This window comes from Hyla sarda, chromosome 8 (assembly GCF_029499605.1).
Source record: "Hyla sarda isolate aHylSar1 chromosome 8, aHylSar1.hap1, whole genome shotgun sequence".
Lineage (NCBI taxonomy): Eukaryota > Metazoa > Chordata > Amphibia > Anura > Hylidae > Hyla > Hyla sarda.
In genome coordinates this window covers 225,880,955-225,905,569 of record NC_079196.1, presented here as the reverse complement: position 1 = coordinate 225,905,569, position 24,615 = coordinate 225,880,955, and the positions used below count along the sequence as shown (strand labels likewise).

The 24,615-nt window shown below is 43.0% G+C and overlaps 2 protein-coding genes across 3 annotated transcripts in view; one reads left to right on the top strand and one right to left on the bottom strand.

The window, feature by feature from the left end:
• SEZ6L2 (seizure related 6 homolog like 2) overlaps positions 1-24,615 on the bottom strand; it is a 199,031-nt gene that overhangs the window by 171,679 nt on the left and 2,737 nt on the right. The window lies entirely within an intron of this gene.
• Positions 7,087-23,800, top strand: LOC130284603 (FMR1-interacting protein NUFIP2-like). Its single transcript, XM_056535086.1, has 4 exons — positions 7,087-7,385; positions 16,988-17,992; positions 20,716-20,748; positions 23,011-23,800. Exons 1-4 carry the CDS (start codon positions 7,256-7,258, stop codon positions 23,058-23,060), a joined length of 1,218 nt encoding a protein of 405 aa, XP_056391061.1. The 5' UTR covers positions 7,087-7,255; the 3' UTR covers positions 23,061-23,800.

Genomic DNA, 24,615 nt, shown 5'->3' with positions numbered 1-24,615 from the left:
CATCAGTACCCTGAGCTGACCAGCACAAATATTTCCAATATATAGACACCACAATCAACTATGATAGCAGCATCTCAGGGGTTAATGAGGGGCATCGGCCCGATCGACTTTAACTATTAACTGTTTAAATGCTGCTGTCAAAACTGACAGCGGCATTCAAACAGTGTTCGAAACATGTCATTGGTGGTATATTGAACGGTGGTTTATGCGATCGTGTGAATTCGATGCGCTGTCATGGTATCCTGAGCCCTGTACTAGGCCTCCATGGCAGTCGTGACCTATCCTACAGCAGGCTTAAGTAATAGAGTATCAATCTTTATACTACTGTACTATAGTATCAATGAAATACTATAGTACAGTGTTTTCCAAACAGTATGTCTCCAGCTGTTGCAAAACTACAACTCCCAGCATGCCCGGACAGCCGTTGGCTGTCCGGGCATGCTGGGAGTTGTAGCTTTGCAACAGCTGGAAGAACACTGCTTGGAAAAAGCTGTCCTATGTATAAATATAGGCACTAGGCTTAACCTCCCGGAGGGGGAGTGTGTAGTGTCCCATACTTTAGTCCATAATAGTGTATGTGACTCCATGGTTATGACTAAAAACAAACCCTGTGTGGTTTGATCTTATAGTTATGTCAGTGTTTCCCAAACAGTGTGAATCAAGCCTTCAGCTGTTCAGGCAGGCTGGAAGTAGTAGTTTTGCAACAGCTGGAGGCACCCTGTTTGGAAAACCCTGTCCTGTTTGTAAATATGGGTGCTGTGCTTGACCTCCATCTCCTTCTCTCCAGTTCTCTGTAACAACAACATCTCTTCGGCTGTCTGGGCGTTGTAGTTGTGCAACAGCCTGAGACACACACACACTGTTTGGAAAACACTGCTATAGTATTACATTGACCTGTATGAGCAATCAAATAATTGCTCATACAAGTCCCCTAGGGGGATTAAAAAAAAGTGTAAAAAGAAACAGACCCCCACCATCACCACATTCACCACAAAAATTCTAAAAGTCATAAAAAAAATAAAATGTGAACAATGCCGGAATTACATATTTCGGTTTTTCCCCACATGTCTGGCCCCCACAGCGCTTCTATAATCATATGCCCCCCCACAGTGCATTTATATAGGTATTGTCCCCCGCAGCGCATGTGTATGTATATTTTCCCCATCGCAGCGCTATCATAAGCCCACGGCAGTGCTATGAATGAAAAATGTTCTATCAGCAGCGCATCGGGCCCGCCAAATGTTAGATATTACAGAAGCGCTGCGGGGGCCAGACAAATACCCCCCAGCGATTCTATATATCTTTTCCCCATCGCTGTGCTTCAATTTGAAAACCCTGCCGGCATGCTCCACTCCCCTTCGATGTACGATGTATTTTACTTTCATTTTTAAATTCCCTGCCGGGAGCCCTGAATGGCCGGTGTGGAAGAGCCATTCAGGGCTCCCGGCTGGGAATTTAAAAATGAAAGTAAAATACATCGTACATCGAAGGGGAGTGGAGAATGCCGCCCGCTCCCCTGTTTAATCATTTCTAATCGCATCGGGTCTCAAAATTGAGACCAAATGTGATCAATCCCTCAGCCCCTGTACTACAACCCCCCCATCATGGAACAGAGTCTGTTCCATGATGGGGGTAGTAGTACAAATACTAATTTAGCCTCCCCAGCCACCGGAAGACTCCTGCGGTGGGGAATTACTACTCCCATCATGGAAACAAGTCTGTTCCATGATGGGAGTAGTAGTAGTCCCTAAGCACTGCAGGAGTCTGCTGATGTCACCTCTTCTGAGCTCAGAAGTAATAACGGATATTATAAACCGGGTGCAAATGGATGACATAAAGGCTCATCCGTCACCATAGACGGCAATGTAAAAAATAAGGGCCGTTAATTTACCCGTTTCTTGTGGGTCATGACGGATAATCAAAAAATCCCATAGACTTGAATGGGATTTTGTAACGGGAGTTTATGACAGATCTTTTAACTGAGCAACTTTATAGTGTGAAAGGGGCCTAAGGCCACAGCCCGAGCTGCTACACAGGCTGCCGGTGCCACGGCCACTTTAAATCAGTCAGCTGCGGCGGTGGCTGCAGGGACTGACGAGGGACGCCCCTGACATTGCACCGAAGAGCCGCGCAGAAGGACTTCCCTCGTCAGTTCCACCTTTGCCGAGAGAAGCTGCCTTTACCTGAGCCTGGGGGGGGGGGCAGAAGAAAGAAGAGGAAGGGGATCAGAGGAAAGGAGAGTAGAGGGAGGAGGGGGGGGATCAGTTGGAATGGGTGTGTGGTGGGGTATCAAAGGGGAAGAATCAATTGGAATGGCTATGGCAGGCGGATCATGGGGGGAGGGGGGGAGAGTTTAAATGCCACAGGGGGATCATGGGGGGGGGGGGGGGTTAAAATGGCACAAGAGGGATCAGAGGGGGAATTGAAATGGCACATTTCAATCTCCTTCCTCTGACCCCTCCCCCCTTGCTATTTCAACACCCCCACAGATCCCACTGGTGGACCCATTTCAATTGATTTCCCCCATCTGAGCCCCACTGCCATGCCCATTTTAATTGATTTCCCCCCCCCCCTGACCCCCCCTGCCATCCCCATTTCAATCCCCCCCCCCTCTGATCCACCCTGTGCCATTTCAGTGCCCCCTGAAGCCCCCTCATAGGGATGATAAGGATACTTTGCCGTACATTCTTGGGATACTATGATGTAGATTATGTGGTAAATTAAGTGATGTCATTACAAAGTACAATTAGTCCCGCAAAGAACAAGCCTCATGTGGGTCTGTGGGTGGAAAATTAAGAGTTATGAATTTTAAAAGGCCAGGAGGAAAAATGAAAATTCCCCCCGCATATGTATTGTATCTCTTATATCACTTCCTGTGATGTCACGCATATATAATTAATTATGCAAATTAGCATGGGCGGTATTTCTTTCCAAGAAAGGTGGCAACTCTATACTTACATGAGGTACGTTTCACTCTCCTAGGCTTCATTGATGCCCCCTGACGAAGCCTAGGAGCAGTACTGTAGTAGTTATATTCTTGTATATAGGAGCAGTATTATAGTAGTTATATTCTTGTATATAGGAGCAGTATTATAGTAGTTATATTCTTGTATATAGGAACAGTATTATATTAGTTTATATTCTTGTATATAGGAACAGTATTATAGTAGTTATATTCTTGTATATAGGAGCAGTATTATAGTAGTTATATTCTTGTATATAGGAGGCAGTATTATAGTAGTTATATTCTTGTATATAGGAGCAGTATTATAGTAGTTATATTCTTGTATATAGGAGGCAGTATTATAGTAGTTATATTCTTGTATATAGGAGCAGTATTATAGTAGTTATATTCTTGTATATAGGAGCAGTATTATAGTAGTTATATTCTTGTATATAGGAACAGTATTATATTAGTTTATATTCTTGTATATAGGAACAGTATTATAGTAGTTATATTCTTGTATATAGGAGCAGTATTATAGTAGTTATATTCTTGTATATAGGAGGCAGTATTATAGTAGTTATATTCTTGTATATAGGAGCAGTATTATAGTAGTTATATTCTTGTATATAGGAGCAGTATTATAGTAGTTATATTCTTGTATATAGGAACAGTATTATATTAGTTTATATTCTTGTATATAGGAACAGTATTATAGTAGTTATATTCTTGTATATAGGAGCAGTATTATAGTAGTTATATTCTTGTATATAGGAGCAGTATTATAGTAGTTATATTCTTGTATATAGGAGGCAGTATTATAGTAGTTATAGCAAATTGAGAAAAAGGTTGCTTCTGCACTCACCCTTCTTGCGCTGTGTCACAGCGCAAGAAGGGTGAGTGCAGAAGCAACCTTTTTCTCAATTTGCTATTTTGGACATCGTTCTCTCCTGCTTTTTTGCACCACCCCGCTCCATACCTCCGACATCCCCTGTCACAGTGTACACACTCCCGGATATTGTGGGTGACCGCGGTGCGGTCCTATCTCTCTATCTCCCCTCCACAATTATAGTAGTTATATTCTTGTATATAGGAGCAGTATTATAGTAGTTATATTCTTGTATATAGGAGCAGTATTATAGTAGATATATTCTTGTATATAGGAGGCAGTATTATAGTAGTTATATTCTTGTATATAGGAGGCAGTATTATAGTAGATATATTCTTGTATATAGGAGGCAGTATTATAGTAGTTATATTCTTGTATATAGGAGCAGTATTATAGTAGTTATATTCTTGTATATAGAAGGCAGTATTATAGTAGTTATATTCTTGTATATAGGAGGCAGTATTATAGTAGTTATATTCTTGTATATAGGAGCAGTATTATAGTAGTTATATTCTTGTATATAGGAGCAGTATTATAGTAGTTGTATTCTTGCATATAGGAGGCAGTATTATAGTAGTTATATTCTTGTATATAGGAGGCAGTATTATAGTAGTTATATTCTTGTATATAGGGAGCAGTATTATAGTAGTTATATTCTTGTATATAGGAGCAGTATTATAGTAGTTATATTCTTGTATATAGGGAGCAGTATTATAGTAGTTATATTCTTGTATATAGGAGCAGTATTATAGTAGTTATATTCTTGTATATAGGAGCAGTATTATAGTAGTTATATTCTTGTATATAGGAGCAGTATTATAGTAGATATATTCTTGTATATAGGAGGCAGTATTATAGTAGTTATATTCTTGTATATAGGAGGCAGTATTATAGTAGATATATTCTTGTATATAGGAGGCAGTATTATAGTAGTTATATTCTTGTATATAGGAGCAGTATTATAGTAGTTATATTCTTGTATATAGAAGGCAGTATTATAGTAGTTATATTCTTGTATATAGGAGGCAGTATTATAGTAGTTATATTCTTGTATATAGGAGCAGTATTATAGTAGTTATATTCTTGTATATAGGAGCAGTATTATAGTAGTTATATTCTTGTATATAGGAGCAGTATTATAGTAGTTATATTCTTGTATATAGGAGCAGTATTATAGTAGTTATATTCTTGTATATAGGAGCAGTATTATATTAGTTTATATTCTTGTATATAGGGGCAGTATTATAGTAGTTATATTCTTGTATATAGGAGCAGTATTATAGTAGTTATATTCTTGTATATAGGAGCAGTATTATAGTAGTTATATTCTTGTATATAGGAGCAGTATTATATTAGTTTATATTATTGTATATAGGGGCAGTATTTATAGTAGTTATATTCTTGTATATAGGAGCAGTATTATAGTAGTTATATTCTTGTATATAGGAGGCAGTATTATAGTAGTTATATTCTTGTATATAGGAGCAGTATTATAGTAGTTATATTCTTGTATATAGGAGCAGTATTATAGTAGTTATATTCTTGTATATAGGAGCAGTATTATAGTAGTTATATTCTTGTATATAGGAGCAGTATTATAGTAGTTATATTCTTGTATATAGGAGCAGTATTATAGTAGTTATATTCTTGTATATAGGAGCAGTATTATAGTAGTTATATTCTTGTATATAGGAGCAGTATTATAGTAGTTATATTCTTGTATATAGGAGCAGTATTATATTAGTTTATATTCTTGTATATAGGGGCAGTATTATAGTAGTTATATTCCTGTATATAGGAGCAGTATTATAGTAGTTATATACCTGTATATAGGAGCAGTATTATAGCAGTTATATTCCTGTATATAGGAGCAGTATTATAGCAGTTATATTCCTGTATATAGGAGCATTATTATAGTAATTATATTCTTGTATATAGGAGCAGTATTATAGTAGTTATATTCTTGTATATAGGAGCAGTATTATAGTAGTTATATTCTTGTATATAGGAGCAGTATTATAGTAGTTATATTCTTGTATATAGGAGCAGTATTATAGTAGTTATATTCTTGTATATAGGAGCAGTATTATAGTAGTTATATTCTTGTATATAGGAGCAGTATTATAGTAGTTATATTCTTGTATATAGGAGCAGTATTATAGCAGTTATATTCCTGTATATAGGAGCAGTATTATAGTAGTTATATACCTGTATATAGGAGCAGTATTATAGCAGTTATATTCCTGTATATAGGAGCAGTATTATAGCAGTTATATTCCTGTATATAGGAGCAGTATTATAGTAGTTATATTCCTGTATATAGGAGCAGTATTATAGTAGTTATATTCTTGTATATAGGAGCAGTATTATAGTAGTTATATACCTGTATATAGGAGCAGTATTATAGTAGTTATATTCTTGTATATAGGAGCAGTATTATAGTAGTTATATTCTTGTATATAGGGGCAGTATTATAGTAGTTATATTCTTGTATATAGGGGCAGTATTATAGTAGTTATATTCTTGTATATAGGAGACAGTATTATAGCATTTATATTCTTGTATATAGGAGCAGTATTATAGTAGATATATTCTTGTATATAGGGAGCAGTATTATAGTAGTTATATTCTTGTATATAGGAGCAGTATTATAGCAGTTATATTCTTGTATATAGGAGCAGTATTATAGTAGTTATATTCTTGTATATAGGAGCAGTATTATAGTAGTTATATTCTTGTATATAGGGGCAGTATTATAGTAGTTATATTCTTGTATATAGGAGCAGTATTATAGTAGTTATATTCTTGTATATAGGAGGCAGTATTATAGTAGTTATATTCTTGTATATAGGAGCAGTATTATAGTAGTTATATACAGGGGTCAAGTCCTGGGAAAAAAAAGTGTAGGAACCCACCCAAGATTTCCACTCAAGGGCTGGTCTTGACGGACTCCTGCTAATAGGAACAGTGCTCCTCTTGTGGAAAAAGTGCAGGAACTCCGTTCCCACGCGTTCCTGCAGGACTTGAGCCCTGGTTATCAGGTTATATACCTGTATATAGGAGCACTATTATATATACATTCTTGTACGTGTTATATTACTCCGTCCTTATTTTCTTAGCGTGCTGTAGCGCGCTCTGTCACGTGATCTCTCGCGTCATGCCCTTTTCAACCAACAACATGGCGGCACATCCTGTCGGCGACCGGCGTCCTGACGCTCAGCACGTGTCTTACGCCTTCCCACACGACGTAACCCCGCCCCGGTAAGCTCCTCCCCGCGGGACGGAGCGGGCGGCCTCTGTCTCTTCCTTCCGCCGCCTGTGTGGTGAGGTTGTCCGTGTTCCGGCCGCTCCTGTCCCGTCCGCTTCTCCGTTATCTCCGCCTCCTCCGGTCCCGTCTCGCTCGGCCCCGCACCGGGATTATTATGCACAAGGAGCACCTGGCCCAGGATGAGAACAGTAACCCGCGGGAGGGCCCAGTGAGCCGGAGGAAGGAGAGGCTGAGCCCCAGCGAGCACGACATGAACCAGCTCAACCGCAGCCGCCCCAAAACCGGTGAGAGGGGGGGGCCCGGGGGTGTATACGGACCGGGGACGGTATACGGGTGTATATATATCTATCGCTGTTCTGTGTGTATATATATATCAGTGTTTCCCAGGCAGGGGGCCTCTAGCTATTGCCAAACTACAACTCCCAGCATGCCCGGACAGCCTTCGGCTGTCCGGGCATGCTGGGAGTTGTAGTTTTACAACAGCTGGAGGCCCCCTGCTTGGGAAACACTGGTCTAGAGTATATACAGGCCGGTCCACGAGGGGAATGTGGACACTAGAGAGCAGGGCATGCTGGGAGTTGTAGTTTTGCTGGAGAGCCAACATGTTGGCGGCATCTATCCTCTGTATAGTGGCCTGAGATGTATATACTGGGCTCTATAAGGACAACTTATGGGGGAGTATATACAGGCAAGTTAGTATATACAGTTTCCTTATTTAGAGAGGCATAGAGGTGTGTGTGTGTGTATATATATATATATACACAAGTTCACCATACACAGCCCTGTATGTATGTGTGTGTGTGTGTATATATATATATATATATATATATATATATATATATCAAATATTATACATACAGGGCTGTGTATGGTGAACTTGGGGATATATAGAGTTATTTATATATGTCCTATATACAGTAGATGTGCATTGCCTTATAGGGATTATATGGGTGTCTGTCTACAAGGAAAACTATATACAGTGCAGGGCTCTAGATTGGGTATTTATAGTAGAGGAGAATATTCACAGTAGATGTATAAGGCTCTAGTGTGTGTGTGTATATATATATATATAATTAGTGTAGGGGAGACTATATACAGTATATGTACAGGGCTCTAGATTGGGCTGTGTGTGTATATATATATATATGATTTCAAATATTATATTGGGTGTGTATACACAGTCATGGCTGTAAATATTGTCCCCCTGAAATTTAAAAAATGAAGTATTCCTCACAGGAAAGGATTGCAGTAACACATGTTTTGCTATACACATGTTTATTCCCTTTGTGTGTATATATATATAGATCTCCTCTCCTCTGTATATATAGATCTCCTCTCCTCTGTATATATAGATCTCCTCTCCTCTGTATATATATATAGATCTCCTCTCCTCTGTATATATATATATATTGCAGTAACACAGGTTTTGCTATACACATGTTTATTCCCTTTGTGTGTATATATATATATATATATATATATATATAGATCTCCTCTCCTCTGTATATATATATATATATATTGCAGTAACACATGTTTTGCTATACACATGTTTATTCCCTTTGTGTATATATATATATATATATATATATATATAATATATCGATCTCCTCTCCTCTGTATATATAGATCTCCTCTCCTCTGTATATATATATAGATCTCCTCTCCTCTGTATATATATATATTGCAGTAACACAGGTTTTGCTATACACATGTTTATTCCCTTTGTGTGTATATATATATATATATATATATATATATATATATATATAGATCTCCTCTCCTCTGTATATATATATATATATATATATATATATATATATAGATCTCCTCTCCTCTGTATATATATATATATATATATATATATTGCAGTAACACAGGTTTTGCTATACACGTTTATTCCCTTTGTGTGTATATATATATATAGATCTCCTTTCCTCTGTATATATATATATTGCAGTAACACAGGTTCTGCTATACACATGTTTATTCCCTTTGTGTGTATATATATATAGATCTCCTCTCCTCTGTATATATAGATCTCCTCTCCTCTGTATATATAGATCTCCTCTCCTCTGTATATATATATAGATCTCCTCTCCTCTGTATATATATATATATTGCAGTAACACAGGTTTTGCTATACACATGTTTATTCCCTTTGTGTGTATATATATATATATATATATATATATATATATATATAGATCTCCTCTCCTCTGTATATATATATATATATTGCAGTAACACATGTTTTGCTATACACATGTTTATTCCCTTTGTGTATATATATATATATATATATATATATCGATCTCCTCTCCTCTGTATATATAGATCTCCTCTCCTCTGTATATATATATAGATCTCCTCTCCTCTGTATATATATATATTGCAGTAACACAGGTTTTGCTATACACATGTTTATTCCCTTTGTGTGTATATATATATATATATATATATATATATATATATAGATCTCCTCTCCTCTGTATATATATATATATATATATATATATATATATATAGATCTCCTCTCCTCTGTATATATATATATATATATATATATATATATATATATATATATTGCAGTAACACAGGTTTTGCTATACACGTTTATTCCCTTTGTGTGTATATATATATATATATATATATATATATATATATATATAGATCTCCTCTCCTCTGTATATATATATATTGCAGTAACACAGGTTTTGCTATACACATGTTTATTCCCTTTGTGTGTGTATATATATATATATATATATATATATAGATCTCCTTTCCTCTGTATATATATATATTGCAGTAACACAGGTTCTGCTATACACATGTTTATTCCCTTTGTGTGTATATATATATATATATATATATAGATCTCCTCTCCTCTGTATATATATATAGATCTCCTCTGTATATATATATATTGCAGTAACACAGGTTTTGCTATACACATGTTTATTCCCTTTGTGTGTATATATATATATATATATATAGATCTCCTCTCCTCTGTATATATATATATAGATCTCCTCTCCTCTGTATATATATATATTGCAGTAACACAGGTTCTGCTATACACATGTTTATTCCCTTTGTGTGTATATATATATATATATATATATAGATCTCCTCTCCTCTGTATATATATATATATATATATATATAGATCTCCTCTCCTCTGTATATATATATATATATATATAGATCTCCTCTCCTCTGTATATATATATATATATTGCAGTAACACAGGTTTTGCTATACACATGTTTATTCCCTTTGTGTGTATTGGAACTAAACCAATAAAAGGGAGGAAAAAAAGCAAATTGGACATAATTGGGGACATTTATCATTGTTTGCTTATGTATTCTTTTTTTTAGTAATTTTTTCTTTACTTTTTTTTTGCTTATGTGCGACTTATTTATCAACTGGTTTCAGCCTGTTGATAATTTTCTTTCACGTAAGCAATTTTTACTTTTTTACTTTGGTCGTAGCTTTTTCTGCTCCATGTTTGAGCTGGAGTAAATTTAGTCAATTTTTAACGCTGTTGCGACTTTTTTTTGCGCAGTTGCGACTGTCGCAGTTAATAAATACCTGACTACCCATAGTCCATTTTAAAATTATTACTACATAGTTAATTTTTGGAAAACTTGCTTTTCTCGCTTTCCAGTCAAAATGTCGCACGAAAAATCGTGTAGTCGCAGTTGCGACAATTTATAGTAAAGAAAACCTGACTAAACCCGTTGATAAATGTCCATAAATGTCACCAAACTCCAAAAATGGTCTGGACAAAATTGGCCCCTTAACTTAATATTTGGTCGCACACCCTTTGGAAAAATAAGTGAAATCAGTGTCTTCCTATATCCATCAATAATCTTCTTACACCTCTCAGACGGAATGTTGGACCACTCTTCCTATAACCATCAATAAGCTTCTTACACCTCTCAGCCGGAATGTTGGACCACTCTTCCTATAACCATCAATAAGCTTCTTACACCTCTCAGCCGGAATGTTGGACCACTCTTCCTATAACCATCAATAAGCTTCTTACACCTCTCAGCCGGAATGTTGGACCCCTCTTCCTTAACAAACTGCTCCCGGTCTCTTATTGGAAGGCGCCTTTTCCCAACAGTAATTATAAGATCTCTCCACAGGTGATCAATGGGATTTAGATCTGGACTCATTGCTGACACTTCAGAACTCTCCAGCGCTTTGTTGCCATCCATTTCTGGGGCTTTTTGACGTATGTTTGGGGTCATTGTTCTGCTGGAAGACCCAAGATCTCGGACACAAACCCAGCTTTCTGACACTGGGCTGTACAGTGCGACCCAAAATCCGTTGGTAATCCTCAGATTTCATGATGTCTTGTACACATTCAAGGCCCCCAGTGCCAGAGGCAGCAAAACAACCCAAAACATCACTGACCTCCCCCATATGTCACTGTAGGTACTGTGTTCTTTTCTTTGTAGGCCTCATTCCGTTTTCGGTAAACAGTAGAATGATTTGCTTTACCAAAAAGCTCTATCTTGGTCTCATCTGTCCACAAGACGTTTTCCCAGAAGGATTTTGGTTGCTCAAGTTCATTTTGGCAAAATGTAGTCTGTGTCAGCAGTGGGGTCCTCCTGGGTCTCCTCCATAGTGGGGTCCTCCTGGGTCTCCTCCATAGTGGGGTCCTCCTGGGTCTCCTCCATAGTGGGGTCCTCCTGGGTCTCCTCCATAGTGGGGTCCTCCTGGGTCTCCTCCATAGTGGGGTCCTCCTGGGTCTCCTCCATAGTGGGGTCCTCCTGGGTCTCCTCCATAGTGGGGTCCTCCTGGGTCTCCTCCATAGTGGGGTCCTCCTGGGTCTCCTCCATAGTGGGGGTCCTCCTGGGTCTCCTCCATAGTGGGGGTCCTCCTGGGTCTCCTCCATAGTGGGGGTCCTCTTGGGTCTCCTCCATAGCGGGGGTCCTCTTGGGTCTCCTCCATAGCGGGGGTCCTCTTGGGTCTCCTCCATAGCGGGGGTCCTCCTGGGTCTCCTCCATAGCGGGGGTCCTCCTGGGTCTCCTCCATAGCGGGGGTCCTCCTGGGTCTCCTCCATAGCGGGGGTCCTCCTGGGTCTCCTCCATAGAGTTTCATTTCATATAAATGTGGGTGGATAGTTCGCGCTGACACTGATGCTCCCTGAGCCTGCAGGACAGCTTGAATATCTTTGGAACTTGTTTGGGGCTGCTTATCCACCATCCAGACTATCCTGCATTGACACCTTTCATCAATATTTCTCTTCCGTCCACGCCCAGGGAGATTATCTACAGTGCCTTGGGGTGTAAACTTCTTGATAATGTTGCGCACTGTGGACAAAGGAAAATCTAGATCTCTGGAGATGGACTTGTAACCTTGAGATTGTTGATATTTTCCCACAATTTTGGTTCCCAAGTCCTCAGACAGTTCTCTTCTCCTCTTTCTGTTGTCCATGCTTAGTGTGGCACACACAGACACACAATGCAAAGACTAAGTGAACTTCTCTCCTTTTTATCTGCTTTCAGGTGTGGTTTTTATATTGTCCGCACCTGTTACTTGCCTCAGGTGAGTATAAAGGAACATCACATGTCTCAATCTTATTTTCCCACAATTTTGAAAGGGGCCAATAATTGTGTCCAGACCATTTTTGGAGTTTGGTGACATTATGTACAATTTGCTTTTTTCCTCCCTTTTTGGTTTAGTTCCAATACACACAAAAGGGAATAAATTCATTTACATGTTGAAGCAGCACTCTCAAGCAAAGGCAAATCTGTGGGTGCAGGCAGACTCAGGGACCCCGGTCCTGGGTCCAAAATTTCAAATACAAGAGGGTAGCTGCAGCGCACCAGAGTATCCAAAAGTGAAAAATGTGTTTTATTCCAGCTAAAACATAAGACAACGTTTCTGTGGTCTCACAGCACCTGTCTCTGGTCCTAAATATATATATATATATTAGTGTGTACAGGACACTGTATACAGTATATGTACAGGGCTCTTGATTGGGTGTGTCCAAATATATAGTACAGAGACTATATATACATGATTTTATATATTATATTGGGGGTGTGTGTGCGCATATATATATATATATATATATATATATACACACACACACACTTTTGTGTGATTTTGTTGTCAGCGCATTCAACTATGTAAAGAGGAAAGTATTTCATACGATTAGTTCATTCAGATCTAGGATGTGTTATCGCAGTGTTCCATTTTTTTTTTTATAGAGAGATATATATATATATATATATTATATCGCTCTCTCTCTCAAAAAAAATGGAACACTAAGACAACACATCGTAGATCTGAATGAACTAATCGTATGAAATCCTTTCCTCTTTACAGAGTTGAATTCGCTGACAACAAAATCCCACACAAATTCTCAATGGAAATGAAATGTATGAACCCCTGGAGGTCTGGATATGGAGTCACTCAAAATCACAGTGGAAAACCCCACTACAGGCTGATCCAACTTTATGTAATGTCCTTAATACAAGTCCCAATGAGGCTCAGTAGTGTGTGTGGCCTCCACGTGCCTGTATGACCTCCCTACAACGCCTGGGCATGCTCCTGATGAGGTGGAGACTGGTCTCCTGAGGGATGTCCTCCCAGACCTGGACTAAAGCATCCGCCAACTCCTGGACAGTCTACAATGCAACGTGGCATTGGTGGAGCACAGGCACATGGTGGCTGTGCAGCCCCCCCAAAGAAATGCCACCCCACACCCTTACTGACCCACTGCCTAACCGGTCATGCTGGAGGATGTTGCAGGCAGCAGAACGTTCTCCAAGGCGTCTCCAGACTCTGTCACATGTGCTCAGTGTGAACCTGCTTTCATCTGTGAAGAGCACAGGGCGCCTGTGGTGAATTTGCCAAACGTCCTGCCTGGTGTTGGACTGTAAGCACAACCCCCACCTGTGGACGTCGGGCCCTCATACCACCTCATGGAGTCTGTTTCTGACCGTTTAAGTGGACACATGCACATTTGTGTCCTGCTGGAGGTCATTTTGCATTGCTCTGGCAGTGCTCCTCCTGCTCCTCCTTGCACAAAGGCGGAGGTAGCGGTCCTGCTGTTGGGTTGTTGCCCTCCTACGGCCTCCTCCACATCTCCTGATGTACTGGCCTGTCTCCTGGTAGCGCCTCCATGCTCTGGACACTACGCTGACAGACACAGCAAACCTTCTTGCCACAGCTCGCATTGATGTGCCATCCTGGATGAGCTGCACTACCTGAGCCACTTGTGTGGGTTGTAGACTCTGTCTCGTGCTACTACTAGAGTGAAAGCACCGCCAGCATTCAAAAGTGACCAAACCATCAGCCAGGAAGCATAGATACTGAGAAGTGGTCTGTGGTCACCACCTGCAGAACCACTCCTTTATTGGGGGTGTCTTGCTAATTGCCTATAATTTCCACCTGTTGTCTGTTCCATGTGAAATTGATTGTCAATCAGTGTTCTTCCTGAGTGGACAGTGGGATCTCACACAAGTGTCAGTGACTTGGAGTTACATTGGCCCTTATTTACTATTCTAAACCCAACTTGTTTTGTCGGGTTTTTTTGACGCATCTTTGTCTGCGACATGTCAGACATGGTGCGCCAGTCTGCGACACGATGTGACATTTTTTCCCGATGGACCCGATGTGGATTCTCCCGAAAAAGGGGCGTAACCATCATTTCTGAGCTTTCCCACGTATTTATAAAGGTTTCCAACCCGAATTTGTTGAATTGTTGTGGATTTTTTCCCGACAACTCAGGAGTTGGAAACCAAAACCAACAAAACCCACGAGCGACAAACAGGATGCGACATAATAATAAATACCAGGGAAAAAAGCAACATAGACTTACAACCCGATTCTCTAAGTAAATGAGGGCCAGTGTGGTGTTTAAGTGTCCCCTTCATCTTTTTGAGCAGTGTATATCATGTGTACAGAGCAGAGACTATATGTATATGTGTGTGTATATATATATATATATATATATATATATATATATATGTGTATATGTATGTGTGTATATATATATATATATGTGTATAGACTCTGGTATATGTCATGTGTACAGCAGATATTATATACTAATATAAGGATCGGGGGTTGTATATACAGGGGGGTGATTAGATATGTAATGTTTTGGTGCCTAGAGGACTGATAGGACTTTATATAGGACCTTTTGGCTTTCAGGGCATGATGGGAGTTATAGTTTTGGAACAGCAGGAGAGCACAGATTGGGGAGCACTATTACCATATACAGTTCTATATATACTACGCACTGAGGGTGACTGTATACATCACTGTTATGGAGGAGACTGCAGTCTGTTATGGACTTCTGGGGGCTCCTAGTTTTAATGATAGGGTGGGGGGGGGGGGGAAAGGCTTTTGCAGAATTCTTGTTGTGGTTGCTGAGGGCAGCAAGAGGTTAATGTCCGCTCCTCCCCCACCCTGCTCGTGTGTTTGGGCTCTGGAGGCCTCGCGGCCCATGTGAGGTGCCGGCTCCCGGGTGACGTTCAGCTGCTTCCTCCTTCCTTTCTGTGGGTGGAGTCGGGGCCCTGTGTACTGTATACACTATAGGGGCCCCGCACTGTGCTGTATACACTATAGGGGCCCCGCACTGTGCTGTATACACTATAGGGGCCCCGCACTGTGCTGTATACACTATAGGGGGCCCCGCACTGTGCTGTATACACTATAGGGGGCCCCGCACTGTGCTGTATACACTATAGGGGGCCCCGCACTGTGCTGTATACACTATAGGGGCCCCGCACTGTGCTGTATACACTATAGGGGCCCCGCTCTGTGCTGTATACACTATAGGGGGCCCCGCACTGTGCTGTATACACTATAGGGGGCCCCGCACTGTGCTGTATACACTATAGGGGGCCCCGCACTGTGCTGTATACACTATAGGGGGCCCCGCACTGTGCTGTATACACTATAGGGGGCCCCGCACTGTGCTGTATGCACTATAGGGGGCCCCGCACTGTGCTGTATGCACTATAGGGGGCCCCGCACTCTGCTGTATGCACTATAGGGGGCCCCGCACTGTGCTGTATGCACTATAGGGGGCCCCGCACTGTGCTGTATGCACTATAGGGGGCCCCGCACTGTGCTGTATGCACTATAGGGGGCCCCCGCACTGTGCTGTATGCACTATAGGGGGCCCCCGCACTGTGCTGTATGCACTATAGGGGGCCCCCGCACTGTGCTGTATGCACTATAGGGGGCCCCCGCACTGTGCTGTATGCACTATAGGGGGCCCCCGCACTGTGCTGTATGCACTATAGGGGGCCCCCGCACTGTGCTGTATGCACTATAGGGGGCCCCCGCACTGTGCTGTATGCACTATAGGGGGCCCCCGCACTGTGCTGTATGCACTATAGGGGGCCCCCGCACTGTGCTGTATGGGTTATAAATTACCGGGTGCTGCATACACTATAGGGCCCCTCAAGGCTCATCTATAGGGGCCACAGCTCATATAGGAGGAGGCTGCATAGCTGAAGGTGTTAGTGTATGTCTAAACTGTGTGACCCCCCCCCTCCTCTCTCTGTGTGACCCCCCCCCCTCCTCTCTCTGTGTGACCCCCCCCCCCCCCCCGGCGGTCTCCCCCCTTCCTCTCTGACCTTTTTGGTGGTCCCCCCCCTCCTCTCTGTGCGACCCCCCCCCCCCCCCCGGCGGTCTCCCCCCTCCTGTGTGTGTGTGTGTGTGACCCCCGGCGGTCTCCCCCTCCTCTCTGACGTTTTGGTGGTCTCCCCCTCCTCTCTGTGTGACCCCCGGCAGTCTCCCCTCTCTCTGACCTTTTGGTGGTCTCCCCCTCCTCTCTCTGTGACCCCTGGCTTTTCCCCCCTCTCAAGGATCTTCATTCACTCTTCTCTCTCTTCCATTTCAGGCTCCTGGGACTCTAACGGATACGGGCCAGAAATCGAGGCGCTCGCAGGCCGCACCGAGGACAGCGTCCCCCTCAGCCCCTCCAACTCCCTGAACCTTCGTCACTTGCGAGGCTGCGAGAGGGACTCGTCCGGCCGTGGTCTCCAGAGGCCCCCCCCATCTCAGTATCACCCCAACTACTACCCCACACACCACCACCACCATCACCGCACCTCCTACTCCGGCCACCGCAAAGGTTATTGGGACTATGAGAGCCAATACCGAGATGGTAAACGTAAAGCGTGGGTGCCCCGACCCGGAGGGGGCCCCCACACCCAGCGCCCCAGGAACCGCGAAGCCTTAAACTCCACAGAGACCCCGTGTGCGGATATGAGGCCCGAGCAGACGGCGGGTGACAAGAGCAGAAATGTGTCGCGCCAGCCCTCCCCACCGGCTGAGAAGGAGCCGGCCGCCGACAGCTGGCTGCTATTTAAGCCTCTGCCCGTCTTTCCCGTCGACAGCAGCAGCGCCAGGACGCTGCCCAAAATCAGCTACGCCAGCAAGGTGAAAGAGAACCTGGATGGCAAAGGACTGGTGCCCAGCTCTGCCCTCCGCACCTCCACCACCCTCCCCAACTGCCTGCTGAATGCTGCACAAAGCGGAGGCGATGGCACCGCTGCCCCCCACTCCCTCTCCTCCTCCTCCTGCTCCTCCCTGTCCTCCTCCTCACCACCCTCCCCCGTCAGCCAGGAAAACTTGGGCGCCATTTTCCAGAACGAGTGGGGTCTCTCTTTTATCAATGAACCCGGGGCGGGTCAGGCAGCTCCAGCTGAGGCCAGGGAGCCTGAAGAGGGGGCCCCCGGTGGGGTGGAAGGTGGCGGCGGTGGTGGTGACCAAGACAAAGCCCCCATGGTGATGGCTCTAGTGCGTCTTTCCCATGGGTTCTACATAGAAGGAGCCGATCCCGAGGGGACCTCCATGGAGAATCCGAAAGACTGGGAAGCCATGGTCTCCTACAGCCTGCAAGGTGAGTTGTGCAAAGTCGGCTCAGATACATATATAGAGAACGCTATATGCCTCTACTACATTGTTTCCCAACCAGGGGGCCTCCAGCTGTTGCAAAACTACAACCGGCTGTCCAGGCATGCTGGGAGTTGTAGTTTTGCAACATCTGGAGGCACCCTGGTTGGGAAACACTGCTCTACTTTATTGTTTTCCAACTAGTGTGCCTCCAGCTACTGCTAAACAGGATGCACTCTGGTTGGAAAACAATGGGGGGTGTGTGTATGATGCATATGTGTGTATTATGTATGTATGATGTGATTGTGTGTTTATATACACACACACACACATATATATATACATACACATATACACACACACACACACACACACACACACACACACACACACACACACACACTAGGGACCGACCGATTATCGGTTTGGCCGATAATCACGATTTTGGGCATTATCGGTGTCGGCAATTACCTTGCCGATAATGCACCGCCCCGGCCCCATTGCCTCCCCCATCCCCGGTTGTATAGTGACCTGTTCCCGGTGTCAACGCTACTTCTGGCTCCTGCTGCGTCCTGCGCTACGCTGTGCACACTGACGAGTGACGCGACGTCACAGTGACAGCTCAGGAGGACGCCACCGGAGCCAGATGTAGAGTGGACCCCGGGAGCAGGTCACTATACAACCGGGGATGGGGGAGGCAATGGGGCCGGGGCGGTGCGCTGTGCAACGGGGTGGGAGGGTGCGGAGGTGGGGGGGTTAGCAGTCGTGGTGATAGGACTTAGGACCCCAGGACAGGCAGGGGGAGAGTAGCGGGTGGCGGCGGCGGCCTATGGCACCGCAAAAGCCACTGCAGTTCATTGATTTAAAGCGCCCGCTTTAAATCAATCATCTGCACCGTTGTCGCGGGGGGTAAATAGCCGATAACTTATACCGGAATATCGGTATAAGTTATCGGCTATCGGCCCTAACCTGCACCGATTATCTGTATCGGCCCTAAAAAAAAACATATCGGTCCATCCTTAATACAAATACACAGACAGCTGAAGGCCCCCTGGTTGGAAAACACGTGTGTGTGTGTGTGTGTGTGTGTGTGTATACTAATCACCCTCTACCACATTGTGTGCCTCCAGCTGTTGCAAATCTACAACTCCCAGTTTGCCCGGACAGCTGTTGGCACCCTGGTTGGAAAACGTTCTATATACTCGTCCTCAGTACACACAGGAGCTATATATATTTTGTGTATACACACACACACTGGCCTGTATACTTTCCCTGTATACACTGTAAAGGCTGGGCATGCTGGGAGTTGTTGTTTTGCAACAACTGGAGACACAACACTGACCTCCTCAGAGGGGAGCTCCAGACTGACACAGGCAGTGAGATTTTGTGCCCACTCATTGGCGATAAGTGGCGTCAAGTTCAGTAAAGCAGTAATTCCGCCCCTCGTGACGTCACGCCCCCTGCCATAGACTTGCATTAAGGGGACGGGCCATGATGTCACGAGGGGCGGAGCCATGACTTCACACTGCTCCGGCCCCTGTATCGCCCGTCATTACGCACAGAGCGAACTCGCTCTGCGCAGTAATAGCGCGGTGCCGCAGCGGGGATCCCGGGGTCCCCAGCAGCGGGACCGCGGCGATCTAACATCTTATCCCCTATCCTTTGGATAGGGGATAAGATGTCTTGGGGCGGAGTACCCCTTTAAGAAGCAGATCAATAGTTTTGTGTACATGCAGAGAGTTAAAGGAATTACCCAGGAATAGAAAAACTGAGCTGATTTCTTCCAAAAAACAGCACCACCCCTGCCCTCAGGCAATGTGCGGTATTACAACTTGTCTCCGTTCACTTAGATCAGTGTTTCCCAACCAGTGTGCCTCCAGCTGTTGCAAAACTACAACTCCCAGCAAGCCCGGACAGCCTTTGGCTGTCCGGGCATGCTGGGAGTTGTAGTTTTGCAACAGCTGGGGGCACACTGAGAAACACTGACTTAGATGGAACGGAGCTGCAATACCACACACAACCTGAGGACAGGTGTGGTGCTGTTTTTGAGAGTAGCTGTTTTTCTAATGCTGGATAACCCCCTTTAAAGGGGTACTCCGGTGGAAAACTTTTTTTTTTCAACTGGTGCCAGAAAGAGTTAAACAGATTTGTATATTACTTCTATTAAAAAAATCTTAATCCATCCTGTACTTATTAGCTGCTGAATACTATAGAGGAAATTTTATTTTTGGAACACAGAGCTCTCTGCTGACATCTCTGTCCATTTTAGGAACTGTCCAGAGTAGGAGAAAATCCCCATAGAAAACATATGCTGCTCTAGACATTTCTTAAAATGGACAGAGATGTCAGCAGAGAACACTGTGGTCATGTCAGCAGAGAGCTCTGTGTTCCAAAAAAGAAATAGTATTCAGCAGCTAATAAGTACTGGAAGGATTAAGATTTTTTTTATTAGAAGTAATTTACAAATCTGTTTAACTCTTTCTGGCACCAGTTGATTAAAAAAAATAATAAATAAAAATACATTTCCAACGGAGTACTTCTTTAAAAACCCCGTACAGACCTGTTACTTCTCACAGCTGAGGGTTTGTTATTTTTACCATGTAGGATACAGTGCATCAGTCTGGAATCCTTACTGTTTGGCTCGCAGAGAGTTTGTTACATTGTGCCGTCTATAATTTATTGTTACTAACTCTTATTTTGTTTTTTTTTTCCCTCCCTTTTCTTCCCCAGAGTGGAATCGTGTCTGGAACTTACACAAGAGAGGTAAGAGAATGAGAGCGGTGACTTCATAAACCACCGGGGGGCGCCCTTATTGATCGCCCTTCTACCTGTGAGGTTTAGGACAATAGTGGATACAGGCTCCGCCCAGTGGGCACCGGGCTGTCACATGATATCGCTGACCCTTGTGATCATTCATCCATGACCTTCCCCTGGTGCTGGGTGGGTCATGGAGTTGGCCATTTAAACACTTTCCACTTGATACAGAGCTTGAGCAGGGCCGCGTTCACACTGTCTTGTCTCCCTTTTACAGTTTCCATCACAGTACACTTAAAGGGGTATTCCAGGAAAAACTTTTTTTATATATCAACTGGCTCTGAAAAGTTAAACAGATTTGTAAATTACTTCTATTAAAAAATCTTAATCCTTCCAATAGTTATTAGCTTCTGAAGTTGAGTTGCTGTTTTCTGTCTGCTTTCTGATGACTCACGTCCCGGGAACTGTCCAGCTCCTATGGGGATATTCTCCCATCATGCACAGCTCCCAGGATGTGACATCATCATTGAGCAGTTAGACAGAAAAGTTCAGAAGCTAATAACTATTGGAAGGATTAAGATTTTTTAATAGAAGTAATTTACAAATCTGTTTAACTTTCCGGAGCCAGTTGATATATAAAAAAAAAGTTTTTGCCTGGAATACCCCTTTAATGGGGTTATCCAGGAAAAACTTTATTTTATATATATATATATATATATCAACTGGCTCCAGAAAGTTAAACAGATTTGTAAATGACTTATATTGAAAAAAAAAATCTTAATCCTTTCAGTACTAATGAGCTTCTGAAGTTGAGTTGTTGTTTTCTGTCTAAGTGCTCTCTGATGACATCTGTCTCGGGAACTGTCCAGAGTAGAAGCAAATCCCCATAGCAAACCTCTTCTACTCTGTGCAGTTCCCGAGACAGAGATGTCATTCAAAAATATTATGTTAGTCGCTTTTTATTAAATTTTTTAAAATGTATATTTTTGAACAGCATGCATGAACGTGTGTGTGTGTGTGTGTATATATGTGTATATATATATATATATATATATATATATGTGTGTGTATATATGTGTATATATTTATTGTGTGTGTGTGTGTATATATGTGTATATATATATATATATATATAGGTGTGTGTATATATGTGTATATATTGTGTGTGTGTGTATATATATATATATATATATATATATATATATATATATATATATATATATATATATATATATATATATCTCTCCAAACAGTATCTCCAGCTGTTGCAAAACTACGCCAAGCATGCCTGGCTGTCTGAGCATGCTGAAAGTACCCCATTTAAAGCGTACCTGTCAGATCCAACAACAAAATATTTTTTTTTAATATCACTTAGTACCTAATCCTGACCATTAGAGATGAGCGAATTTACACTAAATTCGAATCGTCACAAACTCCTCGGCTCCGCAGTTGATGACTTATCCTGCGTAAATTAGTTCAGCCTTCAGGTGCTCCGGAGGGCTGGAAAAGGTGGATACATTCCTAGGACTGTATCCACCTTTTCCAGCCCACCGGAGAGCTGAACTAATTTATGCAGGAAAAGTCATCAACTGCCGAGCCGAGAAGTTCGTGACGAATCGAATTTACTGTAAGTTCGCTCATCTCTACTGACCATGTACATCTAATTTTTGTGTCTAGCACCTTTATTTATTTTTTTATTACACTTTTAATTTAGCTCACTAGTCTGAATTCCTCTCAAAGGGAGGGGGCGTGGCATTACTGTGCAGGTCTCCGCCCCCTCCCTCAGTATCCTGTCTGCTCACATCTCCCCTAGCATTAGCAAAACTACAACTCCCAGCATGTCCTCACTGACGGTAGCGGGACACAAGCTGACAGAGGGAGGATTTTTCCTCCAGCTCTGAGCCCTGCGCTCACAACTGTCAATCAAGGAAATGTGTCCATGACATAGGTGATGACTCATGGACACAGCAGGACTGGTATGTGTCCAAGCAGGCAGGGGGGGGGGGGGGGGCAGTTGTTTGACTGGATTTTTCTGTATGAAATACTGAATTTTCTAATGAAAGCAATTGCAAAACCTATTGGTTAAACATGCTTTACAACATATCAAAAGTTTTTGTATCTGAGAGTGCCCCTTTAAGTTTATGCAGGTGTTTAAACTCTTGCTTGCTGTCAACATACAGAACATTTTTATTTCTTTTTAGATCCTGTGAAGATATTTAGTCTGTTATGAAGCTATGTGCCCATGTTTGACTGTCACCTCTTCTCTTCCAGATCCCTCCCGTGTAGTCGTATATGCAGAAACCATGGATGGAAAAGGTTAACCCTACCCCCTGCCGAGTGGAGCCCCCCTCCCTCCGCCTCCTGAGCGAGGCCCATCCCTCCGACCCCACCCCCCTACGCAACACTTAGTCCGCAGAGCGGCATTCAAGATGCGCCACAGAGACCGTGCCCCACGAGAGACTGCTTTATACCCCCGCACTGGAAGGGGTTAAGGTGGCATTTCCTGGAGAATCAATTTTTTTTTTTTTTAGTTTTTGTTTTTTTATTTTAAATTTTTGTGATGCCCGCCTCCTGCGTTCTGGTGCCCAGTCTGACACGTGTGGATCAGCAGCCTCAACCACTCGGCTCTCGACGCCGGCGCTTGGACTTGCGCTTCCTCTTCTCTTCGGACTCGGCTCTTTTTTTTTTGCTTTTAATGTGTTTTTATTTTCCCTCCCTCCCCGGTGAAGAGAGACGCTGCCCATGCGGTATAGCTGCGGACGGACGGAACACTGTGCAGCGCAGCGTCTACACACACCGCGGGAGGGGGAAGGGTTCTCTGCCAGGAACATTGCATTTCCTTTTTTTAATTTTTTTTGCTGTTTTGTAGGACCTGCTAAGCACCTTCTTTATCTTTGAAGAAAAAAAAAATTTCTGCATCTTATTTTAACCCTTTTTCACGCTAAGTTGTGGCTGAGGCACCAAAACCCAAACTGGCGATTGGTTGAAGGCCAGGCCTGGGCGATATTGTCATTAAAATCTGTTTTATTACCCTCTTGCCTGCTGGGCTCTGGTCATTTCTCATAACCTGTGTATTGTATCGGGATCTGTGTATTGTATCGCTTTCTGATACAGAGGTAAAAAATCCCCCTGCAAGGACAGATTTTTACATTACGGCTGTCGCCACAGTAGTTTTGCAACAGCTGAAGTCACGCTTTTTGGAAAACACTTAGGGTAAGTTCACACAAACAGTGATCTGCCGAGGATGGACCATACACTGTTGCCTCCCTCTGCGCCTGCTCATAGCGGCAATCCGCTGCTACGAGCAGACACACTGCGATGTGCGAGTCGCCACGCAGTGTGTCTGCTCGTAGCAGCGGATTACCACTGTGAGCAGGCACAGATGGAGGCAACACTGTAGGGTCCACAGTCGGCAGATCAGTCCGTGCGAACCGTACCCTTATATATAAATAAAGGTGCTCGGCCTCACCCTCCCGGAGGGACAGTGTACCTGTACTTTAGTCCATATAGTGTATGTGTCTCCATGGTTATGACTAGAGATGAGCGAACTTACAGTAAATTTGATTCGTCACAAACTTCTCGGCTCGGCGGTTGCTGACTTTTCCTGCATAAATGAGTTCAGCTTTCAGGTGCTCCGGTGGGCTGGAAAAGGTGGATACAGTCCTAGGAGACTCTTTCCTAGGACTGTATCCACCTTTTCCAGCCCACCGGAGCACCTGAAGGCTGAACTCATTTACGCAGGATAAGTCATCAACTGCCGAGCCGAGAAGTTCGTGACGAATCGAATTTACTGTAAGTTCGCTCATCTCTAATGACTACAAACAAACCCTGTGTAGTCTAATCAGCCTTTTGCTGTCCAGGCATGCTGGAAGTTGT

Bases quoted from the DNA above. Each gene is read 5' to 3' on its own strand.
- LOC130284603 (XM_056535086.1), top strand. From the start codon at position 7,256: ATGCACAAGGAGCACCTGGCCCAGGATGAGAACAGTAACCCGCGGGAG. The intron at 7,386-16,987 runs GTGAGAGGGGGG...CTTCCATTTCAG, and splicing joins CCGCAGCCGCCCCAAAACCG to GCTCCTGGGACTCTAACGGA. The intron at 20,749-23,010 runs GTAAGAGAATGA...CTTCTCTTCCAG, and splicing joins CTGGAACTTACACAAGAGAG to ATCCCTCCCGTGTAGTCGTA.